The sequence below is a fragment of the Saprolegnia parasitica genome (assembly GCF_000151545.1).
Source record: "Saprolegnia parasitica CBS 223.65 unplaced genomic scaffold supercont2.32, whole genome shotgun sequence".
Classification (NCBI taxonomy): domain Eukaryota; phylum Oomycota; class Saprolegniomycetes; order Saprolegniales; family Saprolegniaceae; genus Saprolegnia; species Saprolegnia parasitica.
Window position 1 is genome coordinate 37341 of NW_012156426.1, and position 11754 is coordinate 49094.

General features: G+C 61.3%; 9 protein-coding genes across 9 annotated transcripts in view; 3 read left to right on the forward strand and 6 right to left on the reverse strand.

The window, feature by feature from the left end:
- Positions 1 to 98, forward strand: part of SPRG_20423 (hypothetical protein) — a gene marked incomplete at both ends in the record, with an annotated part of 2142 nt that extends 2044 nt beyond the window's left edge. Inside the window, one exon of the mRNA XM_012347016.1 lies at positions 12 to 98. Within this exon, the coding sequence (XP_012202406.1) occupies positions 12 to 98 (87 nt within the window). The remainder of the gene's footprint in view (positions 1 to 11) is intronic.
- Positions 99 to 196: 98 nt separating this feature from the next.
- SPRG_07599 (50S ribosomal protein L19) lies at positions 197 to 748 on the reverse strand. The gene has a single exon (XM_012346884.1). It carries the CDS (start codon positions 704 to 706, stop codon positions 257 to 259), a length of 450 nt encoding a protein of 149 aa, XP_012202274.1. The 5' UTR covers positions 707 to 748; the 3' UTR covers positions 197 to 256.
- Positions 749 to 1505: 757 nt separating this feature from the next.
- Positions 1506 to 1826, forward strand: SPRG_07600 (hypothetical protein). Its single transcript, XM_012346885.1, has 2 exons — positions 1506 to 1654; positions 1703 to 1826. The coding sequence occupies exons 1-2, from the start codon at positions 1552 to 1554 to the stop codon at positions 1801 to 1803; spliced, it is 204 nt and encodes a 67-aa protein (XP_012202275.1). The 5' UTR covers positions 1506 to 1551; the 3' UTR covers positions 1804 to 1826.
- A 103-nt stretch (positions 1827 to 1929) lies between these two features.
- Positions 1930 to 3618, reverse strand: SPRG_07601 (hypothetical protein). Its single transcript, XM_012346886.1, has 9 exons — positions 3557 to 3618; positions 3336 to 3509; positions 3170 to 3289; positions 2965 to 3116; positions 2787 to 2911; positions 2559 to 2741; positions 2399 to 2493; positions 2057 to 2339; positions 1930 to 2010 (listed from the first exon to the last, which is right to left on the reverse strand). The coding sequence occupies exons 1-9, from the start codon at positions 3590 to 3592 to the stop codon at positions 1952 to 1954; spliced, it is 1227 nt and encodes a 408-aa protein (XP_012202276.1). The 5' UTR covers positions 3593 to 3618; the 3' UTR covers positions 1930 to 1951.
- A 324-nt stretch (positions 3619 to 3942) lies between these two features.
- Positions 3943 to 4678, reverse strand: SPRG_07602 (hypothetical protein; the record flags this gene model as incomplete). The annotated part of the gene is made up of 3 exons (XM_012346887.1): positions 3943 to 4124; positions 4172 to 4318; positions 4382 to 4678. 3 exons carry the CDS (start codon positions 4676 to 4678, stop codon positions 3975 to 3977), a joined length of 594 nt encoding a protein of 197 aa, XP_012202277.1. The 3' UTR covers positions 3943 to 3974.
- A 32-nt stretch (positions 4679 to 4710) lies between these two features.
- Positions 4711 to 4956, reverse strand: SPRG_07603 (hypothetical protein; the record flags this gene model as incomplete). Its single annotated transcript, XM_012346888.1, has 2 exons — positions 4711 to 4797; positions 4846 to 4956. 2 exons carry the CDS (start codon positions 4954 to 4956, stop codon positions 4711 to 4713), a joined length of 198 nt encoding a protein of 65 aa, XP_012202278.1.
- A 152-nt stretch (positions 4957 to 5108) lies between these two features.
- Positions 5109 to 6409, forward strand: SPRG_07604 (hypothetical protein). The gene is made up of 4 exons (XM_012346889.1): positions 5109 to 5716; positions 5773 to 5909; positions 5955 to 6198; positions 6251 to 6409. Exons 1-4 carry the CDS (start codon positions 5144 to 5146, stop codon positions 6353 to 6355), a joined length of 1059 nt encoding a protein of 352 aa, XP_012202279.1. The 5' UTR covers positions 5109 to 5143; the 3' UTR covers positions 6356 to 6409.
- On the reverse strand, positions 6320 to 8468 carry SPRG_07605 (hypothetical protein). Its single transcript, XM_012346890.1, has one exon. It carries the CDS (start codon positions 8441 to 8443, stop codon positions 6362 to 6364), a length of 2082 nt encoding a protein of 693 aa, XP_012202280.1. The 5' UTR covers positions 8444 to 8468; the 3' UTR covers positions 6320 to 6361.
- Positions 8469 to 9083: 615 nt separating this feature from the next.
- Positions 9084 to 11646, reverse strand: SPRG_07606 (hypothetical protein). Its single transcript, XM_012346891.1, has 6 exons — positions 11573 to 11646; positions 10940 to 11430; positions 10693 to 10891; positions 10185 to 10643; positions 9942 to 10123; positions 9084 to 9885 (listed from the first exon to the last, which is right to left on the reverse strand). Exons 1-6 carry the CDS (start codon positions 11623 to 11625, stop codon positions 9737 to 9739), a joined length of 1533 nt encoding a protein of 510 aa, XP_012202281.1. The 5' UTR covers positions 11626 to 11646; the 3' UTR covers positions 9084 to 9736.
- Positions 11647 to 11754: the final 108 nt, after the last annotated feature.

Sequence of the window (11754 nt, forward strand, 5' to 3'; positions counted from 1 at the left end):
CGGCCGCCAAGAAGGCGGCGCCTGTCGAGGCCAAGGGCCGCGTCGTCACGGGCCCGTCCGCGATGGAGCGCAAGGCCGCCGCCCGCAAGCGCCGCTAGATCGCATATGCCCTGTATCGCTTGTAATGCACTGCATCCACGTTGCGTCTGCGTCCTGTCTGCGTCCTGTCGGCTTGCATGGAGGGCATATGAGGACAGGAAGGGTATGCACACGTCGCTGTCGTCGTCGTCTTGTCTTCTATTACATCCTGCACACCTTACACGGTCGTGAAGCGCGGGGCCTTGTCGCGGAGGTAGTAGAGCTTGGCGCGCCGGACCTTCTTCTTGCCGTTCGAGATGAACTTTTCCTTGAGGACCTTGACCGAGTGCAGGAGCGGCGAGTGGATAAAGATCTTTTGCTCGTAGCCGCACTCGGCGATGTGGTTGCGGATGATGAACGAGCTCGCGAGGCCGCGGTTGCGCTCGCCGATGACGACGCCCTTGACGCGCTGGATCTTGGTCGTCGTCTTGTTGAGGAGCATCTCGACCTCGACGGCGTCGCCGGGCTTGAACTTGCCGAGGTGGTTGCGGGCAAAGCTTTTGGCCACCTCCTCTTCGTTGAGCTGGTTCATGAGGTGCGCAGCGCGCTTCGCCGGGTGCTTGAGCTTCCCGCTGAACTGCGGCACGGCCGTCGTCGAGAGGCCCCGCGAGATGATCGAGCGCAGCATACTTGCAGAATGCCACCGTGCAAACGCTTGGCGTCGATGGGCCGTCGGATTATTGCCAATGGCATCGCGCGCATCGATTTATTGTAGCCAATCCAATTGCATACAGAATATTTTTTTCACCTGTACATACAAATATACAGTATCTATATCTTCTCCGATTTATATTATTAAGGGGTAGTTTTGGCCAATCCTAAGGCAGAAAAGAGGCTCAGCCAATGCACGTCCAGTTTTACGACAATCGCCCAATGGCATCGCACGCCATTAAATTCGGCACATGGACCATGGCGTACTAGTAGCATTGTCGTCGAGAGGAAAGCGCATGACACCATACCAGAGGTGTGGCCCGGTCGTGTACCCTCGCAGATGCATTGTACCGCATTTATATGGAAGAAGGGGCAATACGTTCGCGGTGGCTTCTCCTGACTTCGACGGCGCTCGCTGCAGTTGTTGCATAGACACGACTGTACCTTCCATCGCTGCTCCTGGGAAATCCCTACGTTGCAATTTTCATAGCTCAACGTAATACATGTCAATCCTATTGCTAGGGACGGAACCCGCTTTGCCCTCGAGCGGGCCCGCCGAGGTGCTCGGCGACGTCAAGTTGCAGGCGCCGCTTCGCAGCCGATAGTGGCATATGCCACATCTAACGCACCCAATCCTGGGTGTCCGCGCTTGTAAAATCTGCCAATCCTTTCGCGTTTCTGGCGTCATTCAATAGAAAACCAATATCTGGATACAAACTGCAAGGTAGACCGACATATTATGCGCAGCGCATTTCAGCCAATGGCCTCACGCATATCCAGGGTCGCCATGAAGCTTCGCATTCCCCAATTCGCTCGACTGCCATGATCGACCGTGCCCTGAACGCGCTTCCGATCCGCGAAGGCGGCAAGGTCTTCGTCGGCGTCGTCCTCGGCCTCGGCATCTGCGCCGCGCCCATGGTCTACAGTACGACCTCCTCCTCCTCTCTATCTGCGTGCTCACGCAGCTGTCTAGAGACGCGCCGGGGCCACGACCTCTTCTCGCAGGAGAAGCCCCAAGCCATTTACGACGCCGAGATCCAGCAGCAGTTTGGCGACATCAAGAAGGAAGAGTAAACGCCAATTGCATAGAAACTAACCAGTCTGTTTACCTCTGTTGACGCAGCCACGACTCCGATGCGCAGTCCTAGCGCGTCGACGTGGTGCTGCGATCCATCAAGAAAGCACAACCACCTTGCATTAGGCCCATATTGCAAGAAGCTGGTTAGTTGGACTTGTTGGCCTCGCCCCAGGCTTGCACCGCCGCCAAGAACGCGCCGACACCTGTCACGTCCAGCATGAGTCGCCTTCGTCCTCATACTTGCCATACCGTCGCCGCGCATGAGCTGCGCGTGGCCGGCGTTGGCATTCAAGCCAAAGTTGCTCAGAATCCCGTTAAAGTTGGACGAGTTGAGCGCGTGGCTGAGCGCGCCGACGCACTGCCGCAGCTGCGGCGTCCGCGCCGTCGAGAGCAGTTCGTGCGGCGTCTGCAGCGTCTCGGGCAGCAGTGGCAGCAGCGTCGCCTGCACTTCCGGGTCCTCGAGGAGCGCGGCCACCGCCGGCTGCTGCAAGAGCGCCGTGATCGACACGGGGCGCGTCGGAGCTTGTTGCACCTACACGCAGAATATGTTGGCGTTCTCGACGGGCATGCCGCCTGGGGATCTTGGATTACGTTGAGGGCAGCGGCCATCGCACGCTGGAGGTCGGCCAGCTGGATCGACGGCGTCGGGATGGCGGTCGGTGCAGGGATGGCGGTCGGTGGCGCGACTACAGGTCAAGACGTGTTGAGAAAGGGAAATGGATTTCGAGTGTTATCTAGGGCGACTGCGGACCTTCCGTGTCGTGGGCCGAGTCGTCCTGGACGTCGCGCATGCTCTCTTCGATCGCCAAGCGCAGGAGCTCTTCCTCCGTCATGTCTTCCATGTTGACGTCTTCGTCGTCGTCGTCGTCGTCGTCGTCGTGGGGCGACGTCGGGACCGCCGACGGGGCAGGCGACGTCACGACCGACGCCGTCGCTACGAAAGCAGCATGAGCCATCGAAGCATCGCATTGATATGTACAAGGGTTGGCGGTCGCGCCCGCGCTGCTGCCCGGCGGCATGCCCATGTGCTGCAAGATTTGCTGGAGCTCGGCCATCTGCACCGTGCTCGAGCCCGCGCCATTGCCCGCGCCGCCGCCCATCGCCCTAGCATGGCCAGTAAGTATGTGGAGAGGGCGGCGATGCAACACGCAGGATACCCGAGCATTTGCATGATGGCGCTGTGGTCCAGAGGCGCGTTCGGGTCGTTGTCCTGGCGCGATGCGCCCGACGCTGGCGCCGCCGTCTGCGCCGTGTTCATGAGCTCGTCGAGCTTCTTGGCTTGCTCGGCATCCTTCGCGCTGTCCTTGTTCTGCGATTCATCGTCGTATGAGCGACCACGGATTACACGCCGATGGATCTCACCTGCATCCAGAAGAAGAATCGCCGCGACGAGCCCTTGTACTGGAGGACGTAGACACGGTCGTCGGCGCGGCCCGTGTCGACCTTCTGGAACGACGCGTCGTTCGGAAAGATGATAAAGTCCTAGTTCGCATGAGCCGTCGGAGGAGGCGCCAAGGGTGGGCCGTACGTCGGTGACGACGCCCGTCGTGCGGCTCTTCCACTTGAAGTGGAGCAGCTGGTCGTCTTCGCGGATGAGGAGGATCTTGCCCTTCTGGAGGTCGGGCGTCACGACGAGCTTGGTGCTGCCCGCCTCCTTGGGCGCCGCCGTCATCTTGCCCGCGTTGAACTCCACCAAGGACGCCTACATGCTGGGCTAAGGCCATGGCCATGGCCTTCCTGCCCGCCTACCCGCGCGCCGCCCGTCGTGCCAAAGGCCGGAAACATGTTGCTATCGTACGGACACAAAGCGAAATGGGATCTGCTGCGAAAGGGACGTCTCCGGATTGGACAAATATACGACGATTTCAGCGAATCAAAAGGTGCCATCGGGCGGGCCAGATCCATCGTCGCACATGAGGCCCACGCGACCAGGTAGCCCATGCCTCAGCAGCGCAGGCGAATGGACCTGCAGACAGCGTCGCTTCATGCGACCGGCGATGGACAAGACAACCCATCCGCGCTATCGCAGGCCATCCACGGACCTTATCCTCTTTACCTAGCGGTGGCGTCGTTGCCGCACGATGGGCGCGAGGCGACATGGAGCTCTCATCTTAGCGGCGCCCATGACGCCATGGTTGATTGGCATCGGGTCGCGCGACGCGGCGGCTCATGCGAGATGCAGCGCTTGCAAGATGGCGGCCAGCGTCGACGAGTGCGGGTTGGCCTTGTACGCTTTGGTCGCTGCGCGCAGCTTGTCGAGGGCGAAGCTGTGGCCTTTGGCCGCGACCGCCGACACGATGCGTGGCGAGGCCAGGAACTAGTCGTCGTCGTCGTCGTCCTCACGTTGCGCATGGACTACAGTACCTGGCAGACTTGGGTAACATTCCGTCGCTGCCGGCCGTACGTGCATTTCTCAAAGTCGACGAAGACGACGCGGGCACCGACGACGATGATGTGGCGCATCGGGTGGCTCATCTCGGCCTTGTTGATGCCGAGCCGATCGGCGTAGCACTACTCGTAGAGCACGCATGAGGCCTCCACGGACATACTGCAAGAGGCAATTCGGCCACGCACTTGGTACAGGACGCTGCGAAGACACCAGGTGGCGTCGGCGCGCGACGTCGAGGGGCGCTGCAGAAAGGCGACGACGTCGACGCCGTCGGCGAGGAATTCGCACATCAAGTACCCGTCGCCGGCGCCGAGGAGCCGCGGCCCGATCGAGACGCGGTTGACGATACGCAGCCACTTGGTCTCCTTCTCGATGACCTCGATCCCGTGCCCGTCGAGCTTTTGCACCTTGACCAAGGCCGTCCTGAGCTTATTGACGAAGAGCATGCCACGCTTGCCCGACGCGTAGAACTCGAGCTCCATGGCGCTTCCGTCAGGCTCGCAATGCGTCGACGTCACGCGGGCCAGCGCGGCCGCGCCTTTTGCTCGGCCTGGACGAGCGCGTCGATCTTGGTCGGGTCGAGCTTCCAGGACGTGTAGCGCTCGAGGTGTTTGGAGGTCGTCGCTTGGGCGCGTAGCCCATGGGCTACCTGGCCTGGGCGGCGCATGCCATAGGCCATCTCCATCGCATGCAGCTGGTCGTCCTCGAGGCAGCGCCGGAAGCTCGGGAGCATGAGCAGCAGCGCGCCGTCGTGCTGCATAAGCTGCGGTTTCCAGTTGATTAAAATACAATGGTGCGATCGGTCGATTGAAACGATATTATAATAAAGAGCGTGGTTGTGTACTGTATTGTTGTATGCAAAATAAAACCTTTGGCATAAAAAGACACGTGTTTTAGGGTTGCGGCGCGCCAATTTCCATTTTTCCGCCAACCCCACAAGTGGCCGAATGCTGTGGGTCGACGCGCACCGCCCGACGAGCCTCGACCGCCTGGACTTCCATGCGCCGATCAGCGACCGCCTCAAGCGCCTAGCGGCCTCGGAAGAGCTGCCCCATCTGCTCATCTATGGGCCCTCGGGCGCGGGCAAGAAGACCCGCGTCATGGCGCTCCTCAAGGAGCTCTACGGCCCCAACGCGCTCAAGACGCGCCTCGAGCACAAGACGTTCAAGCACCCGACGCAGTCCAAGAAGGTCGAGATCACGACGGTCGCCTCCAACTACCACATTGAGATGAACCCCTCCGACGTTGGCAACGACGACCGGCTCGTCGTCCAAGAGGTCATCAAGGAAATCGCCATGTACCGCTTGGCCGACACGAACGCGCAAAAGCAGTTCAAGGTCGTCGTTCTCGTCGAAGTCGACCAGCTCTCCAAGGCCGCGCAGCATGCATTGCGTCGCACGATGGAAAAGTACACGGGCTCCTGCCGCCTCATCCTCTGCTGCAACAGCCCGTCCAAGGTGATTGACCCGCTGCGCTCGCGTTGCCTGGGCATCCGCATCGGCGCGCCGACGCACGACGAGGTACCACAATCTCCCTCCATCATCATCATCATCACCACAAACGGATGCGCATGTAGATTGTCAGCGTCCTGCAAAAGGTCTGCGTCAAGGAGAACCTCTCGTTCTGCGCGCCGCTGGCCATGGAGATCGCGAAAAAGTCGGAGCGCAACCTGCGCCGCGCCTTGCTCATGCTCGAGACCTGTCGCGTCCAAAAGTACCTCAAGCTGCCACGGCGACCCATGTTGATGCATGTACATAGCTACCCGTTCATGGCCGACCAGCCGATCCCGCTGCCCGAGTGGGAAGAGTACATTGCCGGTCTCGCCAAGGACGTGCTCCAGGAACAGAGTCCCGGCAGCCTCCTCAAGGCCCGCGATAAATTATACGAGCTCCTCTCCAACTGCATTCCGTCCGACATCATCCTCAAGGTGCTTCTTCGCGAGCTCACGTGCCGGCTCGACGACGACCTCAAGCACGAACTCGCCCACTACGCCGCCTACTACGTCTCTCCACGTCTCCATCGCCATGTCGTCCTCACTCGTGTCTTGCACGTAGGAGCACCGCCTCCAGTGCGGCCAGAAGGCCATCTTCCACCTCGAAGCGTTCCTCGCCAAGTTTATGACCATCTACAAGAAATTCCTCCTCGACTTTTACATGTAATACAAACTACTCCTGCACCTTGGTCCTTCGCCGCTTGAGCGCGCGAAACGTGAGCTCGTTCTTGCGGTACGCCTTGAGATCTTCCTGCTCCTTCCGCGCGGCCTCGTCGGCGAGCACCCGGCGCGCCTCCTCGTCCCGCTGGCGGCGCTCCTGCTCCTTCTTGTCGTACGCCGCGCGGTCGACCATGCGCCGCTTGAGCGCCAGCGACGGGCTCTTGGCCTCGGTCAGGGGCTTGGTCGACGGCGCGACGCCGACGTTGTGCGTCGCGAGCAGGATCGGCGTCGCCTTGACACGCATCATGTTGCGCATATCGTCCTCGGCCTGCTCGCGGAGCGCCTGCATGCGCTCGAGGTGGCGCTCGTGGAAGACGTCGCCAGGGCACTGGAACGGCGCGGCAACCGTGAGCGGCGTCTTGGACTTGATGACCGGCGCATGCATCGAGACGATCGGCATGGGCTGTGCTTTGAAAACGCGCTTGGCGTCGTCGTCGTCGCGCTGCTGCTTCGTGCGCGCCTCGAACTCGGCCTTGTACTTGGCGTGGCGCTCGAGCGACTTGAGCGGCGGCGTCGTGGCTTGCACCGTCGCGAGCGGCGACCGGCGCGTCTTCTTGAGCTTGCTTTGCTTGTGCAACGACGATGGCACGGGCGAGGCGTGGAACGGCTTGGCGAGCTCGATCGCGTCCTCGTCGATGAGCGGTACGGCCTTGCGGTACGTCGCTTGCAGAGTCGCACGCTCCATGGTGGCGAGGTGGGGCGCCATCGCGATCGTGATGGCTCTCTTGGCGACATCGTCCTTTTGTGTCATCTTGGTGTGCAGCGGTCGCGCCACGAGCGCTTCCGCCGTCATCACGACAGTCGGCGACGGGTCCATGTTCTCCTTGTCGTCGAAGCGCGGCTTCTTGGCGCGGTGCTTGGTCGCGAGGAACGGTGACGCCGGCACCGTGCGCTTGAGAACGCGGACTGGTGACGCTGCGCGGGGCTTGCGGCACACAAGATCGGCGGCCGAGATGGGCCCGTTGCTCTTGTCCGTGTAGCTGGCTTCGGTGACGTCGCTGCGACGGGCGCGGGTTGCTGTCTGGAGGAACGGCGAGTGGGCCGACGTCGTACGCAGTGGCTTGGACGACGGGATACGCACGCGGTCCGGGCGCGCGACGAGCTCTTCGGCCGTCAAGACGGCGGCCTTGCGATCGCACTCGGGCGTGCACGGGTGCATTGCGTCGTGGCCAGCGCAGCGGAACGCGCCGCGCTTGGTGCTGAGCAGCTCGGGCGTGATCGGCAGCGTCAGCGGCTTGGTCGAGCGTTCGACCATTTGGTGCGTCGACTGCTTCTGCGCGAGAAGACGGTACTTTTCGTTGCGGAGCTTCTCCTTCTCGATCTCAGCCCGGCGCGCTTTGATGGCTTGGAGCTCCAGCGACGTGTAGCTCAGCTTGGCGTTCGGCTGCTTGTATGGGGTCTTGACAAAGGCCGTCTTAGCATCCTCGTCGCCCTCGCGGAGGTTCTTGGCACTCGGCGTGTTTAAGTCAAAGTGGCTTGGACCGTCATACGAAATGTCCCCGCTGAAAGCAGGCGACGCACCATTGGCTTCTGGCGTCGCATACACAGCGTCGACCGAGGCTTCCGAGGCCATCGTGCTGGTCTTTGCCGGCGTCATGAGAGGCTCCCGCGCCGACGAAGCTTCATGCAGAGCCTCGGGTTCGGCTCCGACCGCAGACTCATCGAGGACCTCGTCGCGGGCAGGTGCTTCTTCGAGCTCGGGAGCGGCCGTCTCGTTCGTCGCCGGGGCAGCAGCGCTCTCCTCTTCAACGACACCCACAGCTTCGTTGACAGCCTCCTCGACGTCGCCATCGAGCGCTTTGTTGCCCTCGAGGGGCTCTTCCTCATGCATCGGCTCTTCCTCAGCTTCATGTGCTTCGTCTTGGACGTCGCCCATGGGGACGCTGCTGGTAGCGTCTTCCTCGACAGCTTCCTCCTCGGGCGCTGCCTCCATCGGTCGCACGATGGCAGCGTCGTCCATGGGCATGTCTACCTCGCGCGCTGCCTCCATGTGGCGCTCGGTCGGCGCGATGGCGGTCCGGTCGTCCGTCGTCATCCAAAATCCGCTTCTGCCCTTTGTTTGAATTCGGGATTTGAAAATTCAAATCCAACCAATCCGCGGACTCCGTTACCTAATACGCAACGCGGATTGGCCAAAATACTTTGAATTTCCATCCCAGCCAGTATCGACCAATCCCCATCTGGTGCACGCTATCTGCAACGTTGCACTTAGCCAGTGAGAGAGGAGTTCCATGATGATGGCATGCTGCAAAGCAAGAAGCGCTGCGGACCTGCAAGCACGAGGCGGTGACATGGGCCATGGAACCCTCTCGATGAATCGATGACCATGGATGTATTGCGCAGGCTCTGGACGTGGAAGCGATGCGGCTGTCGATCATGGCGGCAGCGAGCGCGAGCCTGCTTCCTGTGCTCCGCCTTCCACGCGCCATGGCCATGCTGGGCGTGGGCCACATGACCTTGGCGAGATCGCTGCAGCTCTACCTGCGAGCGAACCTCTCCCAGCCGTCGCAGCCTACTCTACGATCGACGCAAGCGCGAGCCGCCATCTACGTCAACGACGAAGCTGTCCATCCTACCGCTGCAGGCTCATCGGCCACACGCGACGCCTGCATGACGGTCGCGATGGGCCTTCTGCACTATGACCGTCGATGCGAATCCAGAAGACGCCAACATGCAGAAGTACTTTCATCTTAGTAGCTGCTCTTGACGAGGAGCGGGTAGACGCGGATCGTGTGGAAGATGATGATGAGCGTCACAATCGCCATCGGGATGAACGTGTCGTTGAGGAGGTGGTCCATGCCATGCAAGCCGGCAAGACTCACGGCGCCGTCGCCGAGCGCGCGGCCGAGCGTACCGGCTTCGGTCGCGAGGAGACCGGCGTTGAAGGTCCCGCGCGCAAACGACTTGGGGATCGTCTTGGAGAGGAGGCTCATGTTGACGCCCTCGAGGACGTTCGTGAAGACGTAGATCATGACGGCGCCAAAGATGTACTGGTACACCGTGTAGGTGGCGGCCCAGACGATGATGCCAATGATGCCGACGAGCATGAGGATCTCCGAGTACAAGATGAGCTCGCCGTCGAGGTACCGGTAGCTGAGCCAGCCGACGAGGAGGTTGGACGGGAACATGAGGAGGCCGAGGAACGCGAGGAAGATGCCGGCCGAGGTGGAGCCCCAGTGGAAGTACCAGTCGACGATGCCGGTCGCGGACGTGATGAGGATCTCGAGCACGAGCTTGAGCACGACGTAGATGCAGAGCGTCGTGACCACCGGCACGTTCTTCCAGAGCGATCCGAGCGACGGGCCAGCCGTCATCGACGCGCGCGTCGTCAGCGGCGTGTGCTCCGAGGCCGAGTTGGTGCGACCGGATTCAAGCGCCACCATCGAGCGCGTGCGTTCGGCATGAGCTTGTCGCGCGCCGAGCGGTCCGGTTCGACAAAGAAGAATAGGACGCCAAAGAAGTAGATCGTCCAGACCGCTACAGCGAGACAATCATGAGTTTCTGGTGACCCCAGCATGCATGCAAGGACGCACCGCACATGAGCCAGCCGGGCGACGTCACGATGGTGACGAGCGCGCCAAAGATCTTCATGTCCGGGAGGTAGTCGAGGGCGGCGGCGGTGGCGGGGCCGGCCGACATGCCCAGCGCAGAGTACGTCACAAACAAGGCCGACCCGATCGTGCGCTCTTCGCGCGAGTAGTTGTCGGCAATGTATCTATCCATCACCGAAGAATCATAAGTATCCAGGATCGATCCAAAACAAGAAGATTGGATACCGTCGGTTGATCGAGCGCGCGCCACCGAGACCGTTGAGGACACGGCCGAGCAGCACCATCGTAAAGCTGTTGTAGGTCAAGGCGAGCGCGTAGAGGAGGTTGCCGACGATGAGGCAGCCGGTCGAGAAGAGCAGCGGCGACTTGAACGACTTGTTGGCCCACCACGAGTAGACGACGGCCGAGACCATCGACGCGACGGGCGTCATACCGACCACGATACCGCTGAGCGCGGCCGAGCCGCCGAGCAGCTCGGCGTAGTCGCCGGCCGTGGGTGCGACGATGTAGTAGTTGGTCATGTACAAGAATGTGCTCATCATGTTGAGCCAGCGCGAGATCTCGGACGGCTTTTGGGCCTTGAACGCTGTGTACACGACCTCTTCTTCGTCTTCTGAGAGATCCGAGTCGAAGATCAGCGACTGCGCGGCGATCGCCTTAGCATACCGCGTCGATTGATGCAACCTAGGTACATGCATGAGACGTGCGACGGACGTGGAAGAGGGATACGAACCGCTGGCGCGCCACCGAGATCTTGTTCAGAATCGGCTCCGTCTCACTGATCGAGCGCTCCATCTTGACGAGGGTCGTCGACGACGACTTGTACGACGGCGTCGGCGCGGCGAGCGGCGATGGCAGCAAACCAAGGTCGGCCTGGAGCGACTGCAGGTCCTTGAGCGCGACGCGGATCGTCGCGATGATGGCCGAGATACCTAGCATGAAACATAAGCACGTGGCAGCATGGGAATGGGATGTCATACCTTCGTCGTGGTAGAGCTGCTGGAGGTGCGAGACGTTGGCGTCGACGCGCGTGCTAATGTAGTTGTCCGTGATCTTGTGCGCCTTGTTGTTCTTGTCGTGCTTCTTGAGGATCTTGCGAAGCCCCGTCGCGTTGAGTTCGACGTAGTGCAGCAAATGCACGAGCTCTTCGCCAATCTTGCGGTACCCGTCGGCGAGGCTCGCGATGGTCTGCGCCTCGGACGCATACTGAAGCGACTGCTGCGCTTGGCGGTACGTCGCGAGCCGCTGCGCAAACTCGCCTTGCTTCGTAAGGAAGAAGAGCACGATCTTCTCAATCTCCGCGTCCAGCTTCTTCTCAAACTCTTGCTGCAGCTCCTTGCGCGTCTCGGCCTCGCCAAACTCGGCGATCTTGGCCTGCGACTTGGGCGAGAAGAGCGGGTCGTTCGGGTCCTTGGAGCGGAGCGTGAGCTTCTTCAGGTCCTTCTTGAGCTGGCGGTACTCGAGGTATTGCCTACTTGCTCCATGAGTTGCCTATCCTTCGCCTCGGCCCGCAGGAGCGCGCGCGATGGGCTCCACGGCGCCGCTTGCCTCGCGCCGCGGAAGGCGCCATCTTCACGCGCATGCGGCTGCCATGGTCCATGCAGGCGACGTACCCTTCCCACTCGGGGTTGACGTTGAGCAGCAGCTTCTTGCCGAACTTGACCATCGCCGCTTGCTTCCCGTGGACAAGAATCGAAAATGAGCCACGGAGGACCGCGGGCGAATCCGGATAATCGGGTCGATGTCCGGATACGCCGCTGGCCCGTTGGGTTTGTCCCGTATGTCCCACGCACCG